Source organism: Ictidomys tridecemlineatus, chromosome 4, assembly GCF_052094955.1.
Source record: "Ictidomys tridecemlineatus isolate mIctTri1 chromosome 4, mIctTri1.hap1, whole genome shotgun sequence".
In the NCBI taxonomy this organism is placed as follows: domain Eukaryota; kingdom Metazoa; phylum Chordata; class Mammalia; order Rodentia; family Sciuridae; genus Ictidomys; species Ictidomys tridecemlineatus.
Window position 1 is genome coordinate 87,916,743 of NC_135480.1, and position 24,166 is coordinate 87,940,908.

The 24,166-nt window shown below is 31.4% G+C and overlaps 1 protein-coding gene across 4 annotated transcripts in view; it reads left to right on the forward strand.

Moving 5' to 3' along the window:
- The window catches only part of Dync2h1 (dynein cytoplasmic 2 heavy chain 1), a 329,197-nt gene that overhangs the window by 20,305 nt on the left and 284,726 nt on the right, over positions 1-24,166 (forward strand). For all 4 annotated transcript variants that reach the window (XM_005329090.4, XM_078046934.1, XM_005329089.4 and 1 more), the window contains exons 13-24: positions 3,447-3,542; positions 6,908-7,060; positions 7,955-8,053; positions 9,286-9,425; positions 9,530-9,758; positions 10,550-10,677; positions 17,106-17,221; positions 17,978-18,105; positions 20,792-20,941; positions 21,919-22,124; positions 23,353-23,508; positions 23,596-23,710. In XM_005329090.4, the coding sequence (XP_005329147.1) occupies positions 3,447-3,542; positions 6,908-7,060; positions 7,955-8,053; positions 9,286-9,425; positions 9,530-9,758; positions 10,550-10,677; positions 17,106-17,221; positions 17,978-18,105; positions 20,792-20,941; positions 21,919-22,124; positions 23,353-23,508; positions 23,596-23,710 (1,716 nt within the window). The remainder of the gene's footprint in view (positions 1-3,446; positions 3,543-6,907; positions 7,061-7,954; positions 8,054-9,285; positions 9,426-9,529; positions 9,759-10,549; positions 10,678-17,105; positions 17,222-17,977; positions 18,106-20,791; positions 20,942-21,918; positions 22,125-23,352; positions 23,509-23,595; positions 23,711-24,166) is intronic.

Here is a 24,166-nt window from a genome sequence, read left to right on the forward strand (position 1 = left end):
TTGATTGTTTAATATTCTGTGTTATATTGTTTAATATTCTGATATGAAAATCATTATTATAGTACTTACATTGTATTGGTTTTTTTTTCATCTTTTCTTTCACTTGATTAGTAGCTGTTAGAGTGTAGAAAAATTATCTAGAAGGCAGGAGCAATATCTTGGGTTTTGACCTTTCATTTGTTCTTTTATTCAACAAAGATTCACTGAGCACCTGCTCTGCTAGTTATTGTGTAATGAGAAATGAATAGATAACTATCATAGACTGACACAGGGTTTCTCACTCTGCACTTTTAATGATTTGGAACAATTGTTTTTTTCCCTGGGAAATGTTCTCTGCATTGTGGAATGTTTAGCAGTACCCCTGGCCTATACTCAGTATATTCCAATGTATCTGCTTAGTCCTGATAATAAAAGCTATGTCCAGACATTGGCAAATGTCCTTTAGGATATAAATCAGCTGCAGCTGAGGTTAACTGGTCTAGAGAGAGAGAATGAATTAAGCTTTGAATGCTCATTAAATATTAGGCTTTGTGATAGATCTGTAGCCATTTCCTATAGTTTTATTTAAAATATTAAGTAGAAATTTCCAGAAATAAGCAATTTTTAAGCTTTAAATTTTATATTATTCTGTGTAGGATGATGGAATCTGCCATCGTACTTCTTCTTGTCCAAGACTGAATCATCCCTTTATCCAGTGTCCATTCTGTAAATGCTACCACCCTGTAGAATTCATCTCTGTTATCAGTTCTGATCATTCATGGTGTTCCAATGCTTGCATTCAGCTAACCTTTATTTTGGTTAGTAATGGGCCCAAAGCAAAAGGATAATGATGCTAGCAATTTGGATGTACCAACGAGAATCTGTAAAGTGCTAACTTTAAGTGAAAGTTCTCAACCTAATAAGGAAAGAAAAAAAAATTATGTGCTAAGGTTGATAAGATATATAGTAAAGGATTAATCTTTTATGCAGAAATTTTGAAGAAGGAAAAAGAAATTTGTGCTAATTTTGTTGTCACACATCAAGTTGCAGAATTTATGGCCACGATATGTGATAAGTACTTAGTTAATATAGAAAAGTCATTAAATTATTTGAGTTCAGAAGTATCTGCAGTTTCAGATATTCACTGGGGGTCTTAGGACATATCTCTTGTATATAAAGGGAGACCTACTATATTTCAGTTAATTCTCTGATTTATTACTTACATAATTAGAGATCACATGTATAAAAATTACATGTAGTTAGTAAGGTATAAATCTAGAATTTTATACCAAGTCTTTCTGACTCCAAAGCCCATATTTATTTAATTATAGCCCAGTTATGTGAACAAGCAGACACACAATATTCAATGTATTTTAAATATATATATGTTCAAAGTTCTGTGAATGCATAGAGGGGGAAATATTCAATTCTTTTCCTGGAGAGGCATAGAAGTAGTATGAGTTAAGTCTTTGCAGAGGATTGATGGTTGTTGTGAATTTTGAAGAGCATTCACATAATCTCAGTTATGCAAGGGAATGTGTAATGATTTTGTTGGAGTGATTACTTAAGCAAAAGCAAAGAGGCTTGCCACTTTTGTTTCTTAAGTATTTGGTCTGTCACAGTATGGCTCAACAAATGAGTGAATGGTCATATAGTATTTATATTTACCTTTGGAAGAACAACTCAGGAAATGTATTTCTGTATACCTTTATTTATGAGCAGATATATTTAGCTAGAGTGAGGAGTATGAAGTAGAATGTTGGAGAGAGAGCAGTATGGTCAGATTGTTGAAATATTATATATTCTCTTGCTTCTTGTATTCTGATTGTGCTTTTTCTGGGCTTAAATTTTTATTTTATTTTTTGGTGCTAGGTGTTGAGCCCAGGACCTTGTGTGTGCTCTGCCACTGAACTATTTTCCTAGCCTGGGCCTATGTTTGTGGTTCCAAATGAGTAGAGTGGGTATTCTTCACCAAATAAAGTATATTTTTCATTGCATATCAGTGTGAAGAAGAGGATGTTTTAAAATTATTTATTTTTTTTAAGCACATACTCTGTGCCAAGAATTTTGTGAGGTGTTGGAATACAAAAATTAAGACAATATCTCCTTAGACTCCTCATACTCATTGCAGGCTATCATCTTTATCTTATTCCTTGAACCTTTTCTTTTTCTCTGAACAGGGTTGACAATGTCTTTTGTCCACCACTGTACCTTGTAGATATCTCAATTTGTTGACTCTTTTTTTAACTCAATAAGCGTTTAATGTTTGCAATCAGATTGGCACTGTTCTTAGAGCCGTCATTCTAGTCGGAGACACAGATAGCAAACACATAGCTAAGTAATACAATTCTGGGGAATGATAAGTACTTTGAAAAAAAATAAAACCTAGTAAAGAGATAGTAACAAACACAGCTATTTTATATAGAGTGCACATGGCCAACCTCAATGAAGAGGTAACATTTGAGAAGAGACATGACATAAAGTGAGCAAAAGAACCCAGCAAATGTGTTTAGGAATACTGTTCCAGTCAGAGGGAATGATAGAGGCAAAATTCCTTAGGGAAACCTTAGTTGGTAGGACAGAATAATAAATAATAAGACAACTTTTGTTGCAGTACAATGAGAGAGAAGTTTGTGGTGGAACTAGAGTCAGTTTATGTGGAATCTTATATGCTGGGTAAAGGCATGGGTTTTGCATTTGATCATTTTTTTATTGGGAAATCATTGGAAGGTTTTTAATAAGAGTTTTGGAATTATGGATTTTATTTTCAACTGTATTGGATGTCATTAAGTTTTGAGTAGGCAAGAAGTGTGATACATGTTTAAGAAAGATTATTCTGGATGCTTTGAGTGAACTATCAGAGGCCGTATTTGGCCAAGGAAACTAATTTGAAGACTGTTTTACCAAGAGATGAGGGTGAATAAATTAGAGGGGGATTGATAGAGGTGGTGTGAGGTGATTGGATTCAAGATATATTTTGAATGTATAGGTAATAGGATGTTGTTGATGTGGAATGGAAGAGAATAAAAACAATATATGTATAAAAACAATACATGTATAAAAATATATATATAAATAATTATAAATGTCTAAATAATTATACGTACTGAAAAAGGAGGGAGCAGGTTTGGAGAGGTATAGGAGTTAAGAATTTGAATTTTTAGCATTTGACATGCCTCACTGGTCCTTTACTCTATGAGACTGTTAACTGTTTGATTCCTGGGAACTGGTTTTATTTTTGTTTAATCAGCCTCAGGACATGAGTTGGCACATTATAAGAACTTAGCTTATGTTCATTGATTGTGTATATTACTTTATAAATAAATCCTATATTGATATAAAAACTTTTTTTGGTTTAATCTTATGGTTGAAAAGCTATAATTTCCATCTTAAAAATGGAGAAAAATTAAAACTAAAAAATTTGTCACTTATTTTCAATTATTGCTAACTAAAGTTTTACTTTGTAGGTGGCACATTTTTATAATTCTATTGATCAACAAATGATTCAGAGTCAAAGGCCAATGATGTTACAATCTGCCTTAGCATTTGAACAGATAATTAAGGTAGGTCTACTTTTTATGTTTTATAATTTAGATTTTACATGTGAAGTGATTCTTATTTCTTGGTTTTCAGTGGAGTCACTGAAATCCTTTCCCAGTGGAGTCACACAGGGAGTGTTAAATTTCCTCAGCAACAAGTTGTAATATATGTGAAATGTTTTTACTAGGGAAAGTCATTAACGACTCACTCAGGTTTATATTGGGAGCCAGTCACATAGGCATTTTCTGCCTAGTATATACCAAACTACTAGACTCCTAGAAGACAAGCAACTATTTTGCATAAACCATGTTGTTTGGGTATCATTTAATCAGTTAAGGTGGTGGGACTCTTTTAGAAATCTAAGTTCCCAAACCCTGCTAGCTAATGGCCAATCTTTTAAGGAGTCCTTTCAAATGAGTCAAACTTATTATCTTAAGTCAGACTTATGGATCTTAACTCTTTTCTGCACATAAGTCTCAGGCTAAAAATTTACTGACAACTATATAATTCATATTTTAGATGTTTTAAATCTTTTTTTAAAATAAATTTGTTTTGAATAACATGAGTTTAATGGAAAGTTTAAGAATACAGGTAAACAACAAAAAAGCCTAATAGATGGTCATTTTTTAACAGTTTGTATATATCCTTTTAAATTTCTTTTGCTATGTATACCTTTATAAGTATATTTTTTGAATAGGGAATCATTTCTTATTATTTTTAACCTCTTTTCACTTAATACACAATATTTTAATGTTTCATTTATTATGTGAAATAACATTTCGCTTATTTTGTTGTAACTTTTTCTTCTCTAATAAATATATTCAAAATTAACATTTGTTGATATTTCTGAAAACTTATTTTCTGAACTTGCCTTCTGAGAAATAAATATATATTATGTGTATGTTAAATGAGACATAATAGTGGACAAAGCTAAGATATGAGTAGAATGGAAAGAATACTAAGGTTCTTTATAAAGCTTTGGCCACTTGTTATATTGTAGAATTTCAGAAGGCAGGGACTTGATATATTTTCATACTCTGTAGCAATAGAACAGTAAGTGGTATGCAGTAATTACTCAATAAATGCTTTTTAAATTGATTCACAGAAGATTCTATTGACTTTATTATAACTATTTAGTTTCATTCATTCATCAGCTATTATATTTCAGGGACTTACTCTGCACTCCCATTTATCACTTAAAGTATAGAAACCTTACTTTTCTGTAGGTCTCTTTACTCTCTTATATATATTTGTCTTAAGTATTTGCTTTAGTTAACATTATAAGATTTAAGGAACTTACGGGAAGGATAGTTTGTGTGTGTGTGTGTGTGTGTGTGTGTGTTTGTGTGTGTGTGTGTGTGTATTTTTGAATATATGTCTATCTATATTTATTTATTTTTTCTCATCCCAATGTTCTTTTCTCCTTTATGAAGTTCCAAGCTTCTTTGGTTATCAGTGTATTCTTCCTTTAGCCATGCTTTAAGCGTAGATAGGCTAATGACAGATTTTCTTAGTTTTTCTTTGTCTGGGAATGTTTTTGTTTCTCTTCTTTCCTAAAGGATATTTTTATCATATTTAAAATTCATGTTTCACAGTTTATTTTGTTTTAGCACTTTTAAAGTGCTGTTTTTCTTTTTGCTTATCTCTATGATTTCAGAAAAATTCATTATCATTCAGATTTATATTCCTCTCAAATAATACTTTGTTTCTCTGACTGCTTTCAAGATTTCACTGATTTTTTTCCTTTAGTTTTCTGAAGTTTTATTGTTATTGTGATCTGGCTTAGGAATTTTTAAGTTTGATCTTTTAGGGATTCACTCATATTCAGGTTTTTGTCTTTTGCAAAATTTTGGATGTTTTCAGTCATGGTTTCTTTGTATACTTATTTCAGTTTCTCTTCTCCTTTTAGGATGTCAGTATTTGTGTATTAGTTATTTTATCTCAGAGTTCCCTGAGAATCCTGTCTTTTTTTTTTTTTTTCCTATTTTCTTTCTTGTTCCATTGGATGAATCCTATTGCTTTGTCCTCAAATTCACTGATTCTATTTTCTAACATCTCCACTCTATTATTGGGTCTAATTATAAAGATTTTTAAAAGAAAATTTGTTATTGTATTTTTTAGTTCTATACATTTCAATTTTTTTCTGAAAATTTTCTTTCTTTTTTTTTCTAACTAGTTCTGAGAGTTTTTAATTGCTTATTGAAGTATTTTTATTATGGGTGCCTAAAAATTCATGTCAGGTTATTCCAGCATCAAATTCATTTCAGTATTGGCATCTTTTGATTGTCTTTTCTCATTCAAGTTGTGGTTTTCCTAGTTTTAATATCATGAATGATTTCAATTATATCTTGGTCATTTAGACATGGTATTATGATACTTGATAATATTTAATCCTCACATTTTAGAAAATAGTTCTGGGTGGGTATATGTGTGTGTGTGTGTGTTGTTTTTTTTTCCTGTTGGACCCTGCAGGAACCATTTTAATGAAAGAGGAATACTGATTTGCACTGTTTAATTGCAGATGAGAGGAGTGAAAGTTCAGTGCCTCCTTTTTCCCTCCATCCTGTGAAAGTGAGGCATCAACTTGTGTTAACTCACTGCCTGCAAGCAGGATGTGCAAGCCCAGTTTCCTCTTTAGCCCCATCAACAATACCTTGGCATGGGAATTAGAACACGGCCTGCTTGTATAAGGAGGGATAGAGAATCAGTTATCCATTTGGTCCCACTGAAACTGCAAAGGGGGTAGTTTTCCTTTGGTGTTTGGCTACTGTATGTTGTGCATTCCTCACGATTTTCCTAACCTTTTGTCTCAAGAGAAAATACTTAAAGTTAGTCTTCTCCAAAGTCTTATCCAGAATATATAGAAGACATTAAGGAAACCGAGGTATGTTGTTACCTAATTCCTGAAATGTTTGGACTACCTGTTCTCTTCATTCTACCATTTAATCTTTCTATGCTTCTTTGCTGTGTTATATATAAGGGTTTTTAGTTATAAGAGGGAGACCCTGGAAGAAATAGAGCTACTCAATCTTGCCTGAACCATATAATTTATAGAAATTATTATATACTTAAATATTTTGGTATTGGGGATTGAATCCAAGGGTACTTAATAACTGAGCAATATCCCCACTCCTTTTTATGTTTTATTTTGAGACAAAGTCCTATTAAATTGCTTAGGGCCTCACTACATTGCTGAGGCTGGCTTTGAACTTGTGATCCTCATACCTCAGCCTCCTGAGCCACTGAGTTTGCAAGCTTGCACCACCACACTCAGCTATGTTTTCTTTATTGCAGGTCGATGTTGGGGATAATTGAGCTTATGATATAGAATTAAATCTTTCGGAAAAAAGAAATTATCTAAATACTAATGAAATTTATTGTACCATAGAATTCAAAAGCAGGAAGTGGAGGAAAGTCACAAATTACTTGGGATAATCCTAAAGAATTAGAAGGCTACATTCAAAAGCTCCAAAATGCTGCTGAAAGACTTGCTACTGAAAATAGAAAACTGAGAAAATGGCACACTACATTTTGTGAAAAGGTATATATGTATATATTATGAAATTAATTGGGACACAATTTTTTTTGGGGATGTATAAGTGGCACTTGAACTCAGGGGCACTAAACCACATCCGCAGCCCTATTTTGTATTTTATTTAGAGACAGGGTCTCATTGAGTTGTTTAGCACTTTGCTTTTGCTGAACCTGGCTTTGAACTCACGATCTCCTGCCTCAGCCCGCTGAGCTACTGGGATTACAGGTGTTCACCACTGCGCCTAGTTTAGGACACAATTTTAAAAGTCTTATTTTTGAAATAATTTGAGACTTAAAGTTGCAAGAATAGTATAGAGTTTACATTTATACTTCATTTAGCTTCCCCTGATGTGAACAACTTACATTAGTATGGTTATCAAAACCAGGAAATAGACTTTTGAATTTTACAAGTATTTCTACTAACTTTTTTTTCTGGAATAAAATTCTGTTTCTTAGTTTGCATTCAGTTATTGAGTCTCTTTACTCTTCTCCTTCTCAGTATTTCCTTGTTTCATGACCTTGATGCTTTTGATAAGTACTGGTCAGTTATTTGTGGAGTCTCTCTCAATTTAGGTTTATATGATATTTTATCATGCAATTTTGACAGGAATATTATGGAAATATTTAGCCCTTCTTGGTACACAAGGCAGGTGTTAATATTTCTTATAGGTTGAGTCATACTTGATCACTTGGTTAGGATAGTGCCTTGTCAGTTTTCTCTATAGAAAAGTTACTGTTTTTCCATCAACACTTTGAGATTATAATGCTCTAATTAAAAAAAAAGAATTAAATTATTTATTTATTTTTGTGTTTCTGGGATTGAACCCAGGGCTTTGTGCATGCTAGGTAAGTACTATACCTCTGAACTACACCTTCAGCATTATGCTTTAATATTTAATAGGTGGTTGTTCTTATGAATATTGATCTACTTCGGCAGCAGCAACGTTGGAAAGATGGATTGCAAGAATTGAGAACTGGCTTAGCAAGTGTAGAAGCACAGGTAGATTATGTTTTACTTTGTGTCAATACTTTGAAATGATCTTTTCAGAATGTGAATATATGAATTGATGAGAGTTCAGAAGGGTATCTGTTAAATCCTTGCTTATAAATGCCTATCAAATTTAGAATTATTTGACTGAATTACATATAAAGTCTATAAATTAACAATGAATTTCTATTGAAAATATAAAAATCAATATCTATTTGTCTTATGGAATGCCTAATCCCTTAATTCAAGAGTTTGTTGTTTTTCTGGCTTGGTGCTTAAACATCTATCATTTATCTTTTAGGTGGTTTTGACATCTGTTTAGATGGAAGCCTAATGATTGAAAGAACTCTTTGTCACATTTTTTTCTTTTTAGGAGGGAGGATAAAACTCAAGTTTTATTCAGATTTTGATATAAGATGATGTATATACAGCAAGTAGCACAGAGCCTGATACACAAGAGCTGATAGTGGGATCTTACTTGAATATGAATTAGCTCTCTTAGATGTTTTCAGTTTTTAGAACTTTAAGAAAAACCCCGGGCTGTGTGTGATGGCACCCATGTGTCATCCCAGCGGCTTGGGGCCTGAGGCAGGAGGATCATGAGTTTGAAGCCTGCCTCAGCAACTTAGCTAGGCCCTTAGCAATTCAGTGAGAACCCTGTCTTTCAATAAAAAAGTTTAGTGGCTAAGGACCTCTGGGTTCAATTCTTAGTACCCAATATAGAGAAACCCCAAAGTATTTGAATTGATACAACTATGATTATGTAGAAACAAAAATAATATGTAAGCTATCCCTCTAATAAAATAAATTTTTCATATTTTTAAATATCCAGTAGGTTACTTAGGGAGTAGGGAGAGAAAAGATGAGCTATACTTGATGGGAATTTTGAAAAAATTGAAACAAATTTGAAAAAATTTTGAAAAACATGAGGACTAAAGTATTCATAAAGTAAGCCTTGTTTGTGTACTGCATTATAAAACAAAGTACAGATATGAAATCCGTTTAATATTAGGTTAATTTTTAATTTTTACTGACCTTTATAAGCATGAGATTAGATATTTTCATATTTGATGCTGTGAAAATTCACTAAAAGTGCCAATTAAGGAGTTGCATGTTTTAAAATATTTAAAATAAGTTTTTTTTAAAAAATTTTAAGTGTAATTTATGTGACATGAAAGTATTAAATAAAAAATATATTCTGTCACATAATTTTCAAATAAAAATATTTGAATGTAACATATTAGGGATTCCAAGCAAGTGATATGCATGCATGGAAGCAGCACTGGAACCATCAACTATATAAAGCACTGGAACATCAGTATCAGATGGGCCTAGAAGCACTTAATGAGAATCTGCCTGAAATAAATATAGACTTAATTTACAAGTAAGATATTTTAAAACTTCACTTTAATTTTCAATTTATAATTTTCTAATATTTTATATTTTAAAATATAAATATATGTAATTAAATTTATATTTTATTTTCAGACAGGGACGGTTACAGTTCAGGCCCCCTTTTGAAGAAATTCGGGCTAAATATTACAGAGAAATGAAGAGATTCATTGGCATTCCAAACCAGTTTAAAGGAGTGGGTGATGCAGGAGATGAATCTATTTTTTCTATTATGATTGATAGAAATGCAAGTGGTTTTCTTACTATTTACAGCAAAGCAGAAGATTTGTTTAGAAGATTATCAGCTGTTTTACATCAACATAAGGTACAGAACATATAATTTTTCATCCTTTTAGTGTATCTTTCAGTTGATTGAATTAACATTAAAACTACAGGTTAATAATTTATCTTATGTGGCATTAAATTAAAATATGGCAAACCAGAGTCCCTGATTTGTCATTCTTTATGAGGAGCATGACTGCTTAAGTGAATCATACCAACTTACTCCACTTTGAAGCCCCAATTTCATGACTCATTTGTATTGATACTGAAGACATTTTACTGAATTTGTTCAGTTCCTTAACTGCCTCTGCAGTGTTTTTAAAAAATATTTTTTAGTTGTCATGGACCTTTATTTTTTATTTATTTGTATGTCGTTCTAAGAATTAAACCTAGTGCCCCATACACGCTAGGCAAGCAATCTATGACTGAGCCACAATCCCAGCCCCTCTGCAGTGGTTTTGCATTTTAAATTTCTAGAATCTACTAGGTAAGTCTGGATACTTTCAGATTTGTAACTTTTAGGGAGTTTTGGCTTTACAGAAGTGATTTTATTTTTGTATTTTATGTACATCTAATTTGAGAAGAGAATCTAAAGAAAGGTTATTAACTTCTTTAGAAAGTGTATGATTATTACATTTTCATATTGAATCTTTTTTCCCCCCTCTTCATTCTTTAGTCTATGTAGTGATCATTACACTTACTTATTTGAATTGACATTTATCTGAATGGCCACATTTTCTTCATTTTATTTGTCTTAATGGTTGGATTTTAATCTTTTAAATATCAACTTATTAGTTCTATTTCTTTAAAATTATGTTTTTATTCTTTAAATAGGAATGGATTGTAATTGGGCAAGTCGATATGGAAGCTCTGGTGGATAAGCATCTTTTTACTGTACATGATTGGGAGAGAAACTTTAAAGCACTGAAAACAAAAGGGAAAGAAGTGGAACGACTTCCAAGGTTAATGTAATACTTATGTATCATAATAGTTTTTTAAAAATATTTTTTAGTTGTAGATGGACACAATATACTTATTTATTTTTATGTGGTGCTGAGGATTGAACCCAGTGCCTCACATGTTCTAGGCAAGTGCTCTACCACTGAACTACAGCCCCAGCTCCTCGTAAGAGTTTTTGACATGGATAGTAAGGGTACTTTCTCTTCAGTCGGATTGAAATCAAATCAGCTTGTTCTTTCCTATAGAAATCTACTTTGACATTTGAGTATTATTTGGGTGGAGATTTACATAGAATGAATGAAGTTTCCCTTTTAGATGCTCTGCTGGCTGGCATCTAGTTGGGTAGAAAAGACTGGGGGAAGAGGCTTGTATTTATTTCTGATATTAGGATCTGGTAATTGATATGCATCAGCCCAGAAGCTACTGGAGAGAGCATACTATAGTATACAAAACTAATGGTATTTAACTCTACTTTTGTATTGTTCTGTTCCCTTTTAAAAGCCTTAGGAAGTATACAACATAGTGCTGCATCTAAGTATTACTTTAAATGTGGATAAAAATCTCTGAAGGGTTTCTCATAACTTAGCTACTTGAGAATGTGTCCCCCTTTCTTATCTGAAATTCCCACCACTGGAACTTTTTTTGGCAATAAACATTCCATGAAAGGCCTCATATTATAGTGTATATATTACCTACAAAATATGACAACACCTTTATTAATTTATTTATTATTTAATAAAGATTTGGTGAGCATTTATAACATGCAAAACCTTGTGTTCTAGGGGTACAAAATAAAGAAGAGTGAATTTGAAATCAAGTTGCTTTACTCTCTGGTAATGCAGTATGACAAGTACATTTAATAAGTCAAGTACAGTGAGGAGTAATTATATGGCTCTTAACTAGCTGCATGATTTTGACAGTCATTAAAATTGTGAAGCTAAATATCTTCAGCTTTAAAATGCAACAGTAGGGGCTGCGGATGTGGCTCAAGTGGTAACATGCTCGCCTGGCATGCGTGGGGCACTGGGTTCGATCCTCAGCACCACATAAAAATAAAATAAAGATGTCCACTGAAAACTGAAACATAAATATTAAAAAATTCTCTTCTCTCTCTCTTCTCTCTCTCCATCTTGAGAAAAATAAAATGCATCAATAGTATTTATTTATCTTATAGTATTTTGCAAGTTAAATTAGTGATTTGAATGTAAATTAGTGGTACAGGATATAAATTCAGTAAATGTTAGTTTTTAATTGTCATTAATAACAAATTGAATAATCCATATTCCTTATTAGAGGTTGAACTAAAACTATGAGGATTCAGAGGATGATGACACTCATTCATTTGGGGCAAAATCAGAGAAAGCTTTGTTATAATAGTAACAATTGAATTAGAATTTTGAGACCTAGAAATGAGAATGGAAGGTGAGAGAAAGTATGATTTAAGTTATACTGAGAAAAATAGATTGAAGTACAGATTTGGGAGAGTATTACATTCTGAAATAGGGGATTCATTTTATAATCATTAGCTTTTTTTTCCTTTAATTTTTTTTTTTTTGTAGTTGTAGATGAACAGAATGCCTTTATTTTGTTTATTTTTATTTGGTGCTGAGGCTCGAACCCAGTGCCTCATGCATGATAGGTAAGTGCTTTGCCACTGAGCTACAGCCCTAGCCCCTAATGATTAGCTTTTGAAGATTTCTAAACAGGAATGTGTCTATATCAAAGCTGTACTTTTGGAAGGTCAGTCTGAAAACAATGAATTGTATGGCAGAATAAAGATATTCCACATGTACCAGTCATTCAAAGACCAGTAGTAATTAATCAAATTAAGTTTTTGGCACTCAAAACGAGTCTTAACTACTCAAGAATTTTGCTGCTACCTTTTCTATTTGTTCCTTACTATAGATAGCTTTTCTCTTTATGCTTCCTTGCCAAAGTTATAAAAAAGAATGTGTGTCCCACATTCCATTTTGCTATTTCTTGCTAATAAATTAACATGTATGCATCGAAGCTAACATGCACATAAATGCACATACAAACGCATACACAGGTATTTATTTCAGTGGTAATTTTTGAAGGTATAAGATTAGAAAAGCTACACCTAGTAATGTATTTAAGATGGTATATAGTAAGGATATAATTTTTGGGAAGGTATCTTTGAAATACAATGAGATATCTTTCTGTTCTCTCTTTGGTTGAATGGAATATCAGTTACATATTATAAATATTTTCAAATGAAAGATGAATATTAGTCTTGTTGAATGTCCATAGAATTCAACAGTCAGTGATTATGACTTCTTTGCTCTAATTATGTCACTTTATGTTAATCCATTAGCAAAAAACCCAATAATACATATAATTTTTTGACTTATACCTTTTGCTGGCTAAAACTGTAGTTCAGGCTTTTCAAACTAGTTGATGATTGAGAAAAAAATTAATAAAGCTTTAGAGGAAAATCATTTTAAGTTATAACTGTGAATACTTAACACATATAACTTGATTTCTGAGGTTCTCCCCTGGCTCTGTGGTTTGGAAAGGGAAAATATCTGTCTAAGTAATATTTCTGGCCAAAATTTTTACATCTTTTTTAAAACTGAATAATTTAAGATAAATAGGAGACTTTCCTCAGATGAGTGAGTCTAATTCAACTTTCTTTGTTTAGAGCATTACAATCTGCATTAAGGACACTGTGAAAAGAATTAGCGTAATTTTTTTTAAGAAATTAAAGGCATAAAAATAGGAAAAGAAGAACTTAAATTATCACTATTTGCGGCTGACATGATTCTATACCTAGAAGACCCAAAAGGGTCTACAAAAAAACTACTAGAACTAATAAATGAATTCAGCAAAGTGACAGGATATAAAATCAACACACATAAATCAAAGGCATTTCTGTATATCAGCGACAAAACTTCTGAAATGGAAATGAGGAAAAATACTCCATTCACAATATCCTAAAAAAAAATAAAATACTTGGGAATCAACCTAACAAAAGAGATGAAAGACTTATACAATGAAAACTACAGAACCCTAAAGAGAGAAATAGAAGAAGATCTTAGAAGATGGAAAAATATACCCTGTTCACGGATAGGCAGAACTAACATCATCAAAATGGCGATATTACCAAAAGTTCTCTATAGGTTTAATGCAATGCAATCAAAATCCCAATGGCATTTCTTGTAGAAATAGATAAAGCAATCATGAAATTCATATGGAAAAATAAAAGACCCAGAATAGCAAAAGCAATTCTTAGCAGGAAGTGTGAATCAGGAAGTATAGCGATACCAGATTTCAAACTATATTACAGAGCAATAGTAACAAAAACAGCATGGTACTGGTACCAAAACAGGCGGGTGGACCAATGGTACAGAATAGAGGACACAGAGACTAATCCACAAAGCTACAACTATCTTATATTTGATAAAGGAGCTAAAAGCATGCAATGGAGGAAGGATAGCATCTTCAACAAATGGTGTTGGGAAAACTGGAAATCCATATGCAACAAAATGAAACTGAATCCCTTTCTCTCGCCATGCACAAAAGTTAACTCAAAATGGATCAAGGAGCTAGATATCAAATCAGAGACTCTGCGCCTGATAGAAGAAAAAGTTGGCTCCAATCTACATATTGTGGGGTCGGGCTCCAAATTCCTTAATAGGACACCCATAGCACAAGAGTTAATAACAAGAATCAACAAATGGGACTTTCTTAAACTGAAAAGTTTTTTTCTCAGCAAGAGAAGCAATAAGAGAGGTAAATAGGGAGCCTACATCGTGGGAACAAATTTTTACTCCTCACACTTCAGATAGAGCCCTAATATCCAGAGTATACAAAGAACTCAAAAAATTAGACAATAAGATAACAAATAACCCATCAACAAATGGGCCAAGGACCTGAACAAACACTTCACAGAGGAGGACATACAGTCAATCAACAAGTACATGAAAAAATGCTCACCATCTCTAGCAGTCAGGGAAATGCAAATCAAAACCACCCTAAGATACCATCTCACTCCAGTAAGATTGGCAGCCATTATGAAGTCAAACAACAACAAGTGCTGGCGAGGATGTGGGGAAAAGGGTACTCTTGTACATTGCTGGTGGGACTGCAAACTGGTATGGCCAATTTGGAAAGCAGTATGGAGATTCCTGGGAAAGCTGGGAATGGAACCACCATTTGATCTAGCTATTGCCCTTCTTGGACTATTCCCTGAAGACCTTAAAAGAGCATACTACATGGATACTGCCACATCGATGTTAATAGAACCACAATTCACAATTGCTAGACTGTGGAATCAACTCAGATGCCCTTCAATAGATGAATGGATAAAAAAAAATGTGGCATTTATATACCATGGAGTATTATGCAGCACTAAAAAATGACAAAATCACGGAATTTGCAGGGAAATGGATGGCACTAGAGCAGATCATGTTTAGTGAAGCTAGCCAATTCCTAAAAAACAAATACCAAATGTCTTCTTTGATATAATGAAAGTAACTAAGAACAGAGCAGGGAGGAAGAGCAGGAAGAAAAGATTAACATTAAACAGAGACACGAGGTGGGAGGGAAAGGGAGAGAAAAGGGAAATTGCATGGAAATGGAGGGAGACCCTCATTGTTATACAAAATTACATATAAGAGGTTGTGAGGGGAATGGGATAATAAACAAGGAGGGAAATGAATTACAGTATTATGGGGTAGAGAGAGAAGATGGGAGGGAAGGGGAGGGGGGATAGTAGAGGATAGGAAAGGTAACAGAATACAACAGTTACTAATATGGCATTATGTAAAAATGTGGATGTGTAACCCAAGTGATTCTGCAATCTGTATTTGGGGTAAAAATTGGAGTTCAGAACCCACTTCAATCTAATGTATGAAATATGATATGTCAAGAGCTTTGTAATATTGTGAACAACCAATAAAAAAGAGCTTTGTAATGTTTTGAACAACCAATAAAAAAAAACATATAATAGAACAGAAATATAGGATATTATGGTGATACTTCAGTTATTGAGAGAGTGATGAAGAATAAATGAATGACTAAATAAATGAAAAAAAGAATAAAAAGTAGTATATTTTTAAAAATAAATTTAAAAAAATATTGAAAAATACAATGGCAGTAGCTATTGATGGTTTGGATATATTAGTATGTTGTATTAGTCTACTGTCCATTGCTATAACAAACTATCTGAGGTTGGGTAATGTAAAAAGAAAAGAGATTTTATTCACCTCACAGTTTTCAAGGTTTGAAGGAATGGTGTTGGCATTGTCTTGGCTTTGGTAAGGACCCCATGGTGGTGAGAATGCATATAGGAGGGAGAGATCATATGGCAAGACATGAAGTCAGAGAGATTAGGGTCAGGCTTGCCCTTTTATAATAATTGACTCTCTGAGGCCAGCATTACTCTTTTCTGAGGGCAGCATTTTGCCAATGACCTAATCACCTCATACTAGGTCAAACCTCTTAAAGGCTCCATTACCTCTCTCATCACCACACTGGGGTCTAAACTTCTAGCACATGAAATTTTGGGGGGCAAATTCCATTCAAAACATTGCATACATATACTTAGGAAGTTTGAATCATATTGTAACCTGTTTTTTTAAAAAATAATTTCTCTAATATTTTACCATATTATTTATTATACTCAAAAATATTATTTTTAATTATATGGATGTATAATAATTTAGTTATTATTGCACTTAGATTTTTTTCTAAGTTTTCACTATTACAGTTAATGCCTTCATGAAGATAATTGTATACAAGTCTTGGAGTCCTTAGGAAAACTTCTAAAGTTGGCATTTAAACAATCAGAGAAATTCTCTATTTTAAAATTATATGATATATAAATTGTTCTTCACAAAGTTTGAATTATTTAATACTTCTAGTAGCACTTCTGAGAGTTTTTGTTTTGCCTACATGATTGAAAATGCAAATTAACCATTCTCTATTTGTATCATTTTGATAGGTATAAAATGGTATCTCAATTATTATTTTAGTGCTATAATAATTTATCTATTATTTATATATCTTTTTCTTTTCATTATCATTGTTGTTTTTATTTTTGCTGCAGTATAGTGAATTTATTTTATAAATATTTACATATTTATATGCTGTGGCAATTAAAGCTTGAGATATTTGACATGTTCTGTTGAATTTTCTGTGGTTCATAATGTGCTGCTTTTTAAAAATCTGATACATTAGATGATTAAAAGTTAGTGTTGTAATGAAATCTTTCAATGAAAACCTTCGGAATAGTGGTAATAAGGCATTTTTGCTATATTAAAGCTAAAATCTTAATGTGTTTAAAGATCAGAATAATACTTTTGTCTTACATTTTTAAATGTTTTTACAAAATTATTATAATATTTTAAGGAGATTGTTTCCTTTAATTAGTCTTTTCATGTCACATATGTTCATTGGCTTTTTTCAGTTCTGTCAAGGTTGATTGTTTAAATATTAATTGCAACCCTGTGAAGACTGTGATTGATGATCTCATCCAGAAGTTATTTGATATGCTTATTCTTTCTTTGAAGAAATCCATCCAGGGTAAAAACAATTTTTAATTTTAATGTTAACTTCATTTTGGATGTAGAGACATATACTGTGATAGTTATAAAATATGAATCTCAATGATTAAAAATTAAAACTGAAGTAGAAAATATGAAAAAATTCTCTAAATAATAGTTTAAAGACAGTGGAAAAATTTGACATAACTTTCCTATGTACATATATGAATACAACATACTGAGTCCCACCATTGTGTATATCGACAAGACTGGGGCCCTCATTAAAATAGAATATATTCCATGCATGTATAATTTTATCAAAATGGACTCTGCTGTCTTGTAAAAGTAAAAAGAACCAAATCTTCATTTTTTTCTTTACTGCTCTAAAGATTGAAGATATCTTTATTATTTAGAATTTAAACTAGAATAAGTTTGTTACATATATTACTGAGAAAGGTAGGGAATTCTGGCATAATGAATTTTCTTCTTTTCAAATAACAAATTGAGATATTTTAGCATATTACTTAAAAGACTGAAAATATTTGTAATTGTTAGTGAAATTTATTAATAATTGTTTTCAAAAATTTTAAGTGGAATGTGAAACAAAATTTTATTGGAAAAATTGTTTTTCTTATTCCATATTTTGAAATTTTATTGTATGAAAGCAAATAATAATTTAGGATTTAATGCATTTTATGTAGTGATTACTTCTAATACTTCTGGATTTAGAAATGACATAATCAAATATTTTTGTGATAATAATACTGTGACTTATATTTCAATGTTACCTACTCAGCTCATTTACATAAAATTGATACATTTGTTACTGAGGCTATGGAAATCTTAACAGTTATGCCACAGTCTGTGGAAGAAATAGGTGATGCAAATTTACAGTACAGTAAGCTGCAGGAACAGAAGCCAGAGGTAAGAATTCCAAATTAAAGTTATTATTGTTTATCCTACTGGAGATTTTTTAATTAGTTAGTTTTATGTGCTTATTTAGAAATATTTAATCTTAGCATTGTAAAAGGTTTATATAATTTAATCAATCTTGTCTGAAGATGATCAGACTTTTGATGCTGTTTTTATATAATAAAACAATAAAGGTAATGTTTATATTGTTTTCAGAGCATTTGCAGTCTGTTTTGTGATGGGACATAAGAATATTGTGTTTAAGGATATTATTGTGAATAAGGATATTATGTAAGAATAAATTTAAATAATTCATGCTTTTACTTTCAGAATTGTAATTTTAGGATGCTAAACTATGGAGGTAGGGCTGAATTATGAACACACACACACACACACGATGGAAGAGCTTTTAATTAAAGACATATGAAAAAGGGATAAAGATTCATAAAACCAGTATCCATAAGGCTAGAGCCCAGAATAAGAAAGCCAAAATTTTATGAACATATTACGGCTGATTTAAATTGTTTTTAGACCAGAAGAAGAAATAATTCAAGTCAGTACACAAACTTTTATGTGTCCCTACTATGCAATAGACTTAAAGTCATATAGTGAATTTAATGGTGAATGAAAGTAATACACTGCCTGATATGGGGGCACATATTTGTAATTGCAGCTACTCAAAAGGCTGAGGCAGGAGGATTCCAAGTTTGAGGCCAGCCTTAGCAATTTAGTGTGACCCTGTTTCAAAATTAATAAAATAGAACAAAACCTGGGATGTAGCTCAATGGTAAAGCACTCCTGGGTTCAATCACTACTTCCTACCTCATCAAATGTACGTACCTCGTTGTGGAAGGATTATAAACTTTTATGTAATAGGTTGAAAGATATAAAAGAAAATTTAAAGGTGAATAAAATAATGTATCTGTCTAGTAAAAAGAATTAAAGAAGAAATGATTATAAACTATGGCATTTAGAAAAAGCACAGAGTCATTCATTTATTTCTTTGACAGATACTTATAGATCATCTGATACATTCTAGGCATTGTGGTAGGAGTTGGAATGCAGCTGTGGATGTGTTCTATTCTCATGGAACATGTGTGTATGTGTATGTAAGTGTGTTTGTAAGAGGGAGCTTGTTTAGAGGAGCTACAGAAACGGTATGCTAAACAAGGGGCTCTTAGTTAGGGCGGTGCTTATCATAGGAAAGCTTTTCAGAGAGAGATCATTTGTGCTGAGACATAAAGATAAGGAGACAATCATTCTAAGATTTGGAGACAGATTATTATGAAAAAAAAAAGGAATAGCAAGTACAAAGATCTTAAGGCAAAGATGGAGCTTGCTGTGGTCAAGAAAGATAGCTTTACAAATAGCTATAAACATTATCAAGAAAACATTCTAATCAAGGAAGCAAATGTTAATGAGTGAAATTGGTAAGGTAGACAAAGAGTATAGGACCAGAGTTGAGGCTTGAAAAATTTAGAGTTCAAACACAGGAAGAAGCAGCAAAGAGATTGAGAATGAAGCAGGAGGAAAGATATGAAAGTAATATCAAAAAAGGTAAGAGGAAAAATAGTTTGCTGGGAATAGCAAGCTGTTAGATACATTGTAAGAGGCAATAAGTGAAGTAGGAAGGAGCTTGGGAACTGGGCAGAATCAAGCTTGAGCCATGTCAGGGATTTTAGAACTATATTCTGAGAACACTGAGGAGTCATTGCTGAGCTTTAAGCAGCAAGATGGCATAGAATTCTGTTTTGATATGTCTCTCTGTTGGTAAGTGGATTTGTGGGGTACTGCTTGAGGCAGGTAAGCCAGAAAACTGTCATTATGTCTCTTTATAAGCTAACTTAAGTTCTGTTTACACGTGAGCATTAAAAATCTTATTGTAGTTTTTTTTTTTTTTTTCTTTTCTTACTGAGAGAACAGCATGGGCTTCTTGGTCCATTGGCTTTTCTCTGCTTTTCAGGTGAAACTGATCCTGCCCTAGGGTCATTGAGATATATTTGAATTTCTGTTGTTGTCTGTTTTATTATATAGGCACAGTGAATATGTAGAAGTCTTTCAGTGGATTAACTACTTTGTTGAATAGTAAAATATCAAATATGAATTATAGGACACATTGTCTTACAGTGTTTCAAAAGACTTAGAAGCAATTCAAGCAGTTTAGTACATAATGACCAGACTATTTAAGAAACTGTTTATCATATACAACTTATCATATACAACTGCTTTTCAGTTGAAAACTCTAGATGTAGAAGCTTGATTTCACTTCTTTAGTTGTTCATTTCTTAAATGCCTTTTTTCATAGCTTTTTTTTCTGTATGAAGTAGAATAATTTAACTAATCTATGCTTTTTGGATAATCAGTAATATTAGGACTTTTAGAGGACTCTTTAGCATTTTCTTATGGATAGAAATTTTACTATGAGAAATTTACTTTGAACGGCTATAATTATTGTCTTTATGGATTTATGTTTTCACTAAATCTCATATTACTACTTTTAAACTACTGAAGTTAAAAGTGCCTTAGTTGAGCTTGTATATAATAATAATTAAGCATTCCAAAGTTTATATCTAGGAATTTAACAAATTGTTTAAAAACAACTCTTGGTTTTTAAAAAAGCAAATCATGAAATAAAATAAATGAAATCTTAAGAGATTTGATGAAATACTTTGTCACATGTTTTTCTTTTAACCTTTAGATTTTGCCCTTATTTCAAGAAGCTGAAGGTAAAAACAGACTTTTACGAACTGTGGCAGGTGGAGGTTTAGAAACAATTAGTAATCTGAAAGCTAAGTGGGATAAATTTGAGTTAATGATGGAAAGTCACCAACTTATGATTAAAGATCAGGTAAGAACCTATTAATTATTTTTTTAAAATGGAAACAATTCATTCTCACATTTTTTGCTTATATTTATTCCATTATAGCCATATTTATAAGAATTTAATGTTGATGTTTAAGTTGACCTTTGTCAGTATTTAAAAGTAAAATAATACATATTTTATGTAAATGATGTATCACATGGTTTGTCTTCATTTTTTACCATGCCAAGAAGAAAATAGTCCCTTTGAAACATAATCTTATTTCCAGTCTTGAATGAGTTTAGTGTTTGCCTGATGTATATACCTTAAATTGATTGTTTTTTTAAAATTACTAAATTTATGAAGATATCAGTTGGACTATTCTAATGAAGACTCAAAAAATTACAGCTTAAGTTTCTTTCTCAAGTTAAATTTCAAGCTGAAATGATGCCTCTGTCTATGACTTTGTCTGGGGCCCACTTAATTACCTAGTTAAAGTATAAAGAAGAGGGAAAGAGAAATGCGCACCCTCTGTCTTTTTTAAGGGTATAATCTGGAGATTGTACACATCTGTAGCATTCATATGCTATATACTAGAATTTAGTCTTATGGCTCTTTGCGGCATGGAAAACTGGAAGAGCCTTCCTTTTAAGCCACTATATACTCAGAACCACCAGTCTTTGAACATTTTTTTTATTACATCATTTTTATTGATAGTTGTAGTCGGTGCTGTTAGTCATAAAAATGATTTAATGATGATAGTTGAAGGTTATCTCTTGTTATCATAAATATATTATAATTTTATATCATTGGAATTATTTTATTACATGTTATTATAAATATATATTCCAATTTTATGTCATTAGAATTACTTATTACACTTGAAGTCAATAATTGAGATTAAAACAATGCTTTGGAAAGTTAGTGTTCATATATTATCACTTCAAAACAAAATATTAGAAATAAAGATGTGAAAATAGAAATTTTGCTCTGCATTAAATTATTTAAACCTTGTTGGCTTACAGATTGAAGTGATGAAAGGAAATGTGAAATCACGTCTACAAATCTATTATCAAGAACTGGAAAAATTTAAAGCTCGTTGGGACCAATTGAAACCTGGTGATGATATTATTGAAACCGGCCAACAAAATACCCTTGAAAAAAGTGCAAAGTCAATAAAAGAGAAAAAAATTGAATTTGATGATCTTGAAATCATAAGAAAAAAATTGGTGTATGTTTTTTCTTTATAACCGATTAGTTTTAAAAACAAATTTTACATTTATATGTTAAGCTAACAGTTTTATTATATCTGCTGTCTTAATGCCTTTCCTGATAGTTCTTTTAACAACTACAAATAATACATGTTCACATACTGCTTTCTTAGGAATTATGTTATGTAAAGCTAGTAAAATAAAGCAAATTTCAAGAAAGTAGAAGATTAAATTTATTTATTAGTTAAATTAAAGGATTGTGATATTTTTCTGATCTCATCCTACTTAAAAATGTAATCATAGGGCTTGGATTATAGCTCAGTGGAAGAGCACTTGCCTAGCATGTTTGAGGCACTGGGTTCAATTCTCAGCACCACATATATCTAAATAAAATAAAGGTCCATCAACAACTAAAGAAAATTTAAAAAAAATGGGATCAATGTGGAATGGAGGGAAGGAAGGGGGAATAGAAAAAGACAGTGAAATATTTTTGAAATATCTGACATTATTTTCCATGTGCATATATGAAAACAACACAGTGAATCCCACCATCATGTACATTCACGAGAATGGGATCCTAACTAGAATAAGTTATATTCCATGCTTGTGTAATTATATAAAAATGGGTTCTACTGTCATTTATATCTAAAAAAAACCAATAATAAAAAAATGGAATATATAAAATTGTTGGAAAAATAGTTTGAATTTGAAAAAAATGAATCTAGCAGAATAAATAATAAAAATAAGACTTCAAAGAAAAAGCTTTATTAATTTGAACATTGTTTTATGTTTGTTTTATTTAGATAAAAGTATCCATAAAATAATTGTTTTCTTAGGTGAATGGAATTTTTATACCATTCTTATTAAGAGGCATTATACCTATTAGATGAAGAGTATCTTATAGTCAATTGAAAAGACTATTTTCAGACTAATTGATAGATTTATAAAATCATGAACATTTATATATATTATATATGATATATATTATATATTAAAAAATCTCCTTAAATATACTACCAACTCTATGCTGACATTTTTGAAAAAAGTGACCATTATGTAAGTAAAATTCTCATGTACTGTAGGAATCTTCCACTGTCTATCTCAACTAAAAGGCATACATGTCCCCCCCCCCACCGCCCTGCCACACACACACGTTTTCTTCCTCTTACACACACAGAATTTATATGGATAATGGCATTTTATAAATTTTATTTTTTTAATTTAATATTTCAATATTTGTTTCTATAGTGATGATTGCCATCATTTTGGACTAGATGAGCCTAATTTCTCTATGGCAAATAGCATTGCTAAAGACATTGAAAGCTATGCACAGATTTGGACCCTTTATGAAGAATTTCAGCAAGGATTTAAGGAAATGGCCAATGAAGATTGGATTACTTTCCGGTTTGATTCAAAAACAATATTTAGATTTCTATAATTTAGTTTGTTTTGGGGATATGAACCCTAATATGTGTTTTTGTTATTTTGCAGGACTAAGACATATCTATTTGAGGAATTTTTGATGAATTGGCATGACAGATTAAGGAAAATTGAAGAACATTCGGTTATGACAGTCAAGTTACAATCAGAAGTTGACAAATATAAAGTAGGATTGTTTTACTTCTGATAATTAAAAATGATGTTTGAAACTTTAATTTATCTTTTTACTATTTGGTGACTGAACCATAATTTTAATTTATATATTTTTCAATTCATTTACTCTATTACATGAACAAATAAGAAATATAGAGTAAACTGTTATAAATATTTCTGCTACCAATTGGAAAGAAGTTTTAATTAGGAAATTTATTGTTAAGGTTATAGAGTATTTAATCATCTTACTACAATATATGTCATATCTTCAAATAAAAATAGAAATAATCTATGCTTTAAAATATGTTAAACTACAAAGGAAATTTGCATGTATTTTCAACAATGTTTAATAAAAAGTTTTATATACTTCTGTTTAAAAACATGATTTTAAGATCGTTAAATAAGATAATAGAGTAATTAAAAATTAAAAAAAATTTTTTTGTTGTAGATGGACACAATACCTTTATTT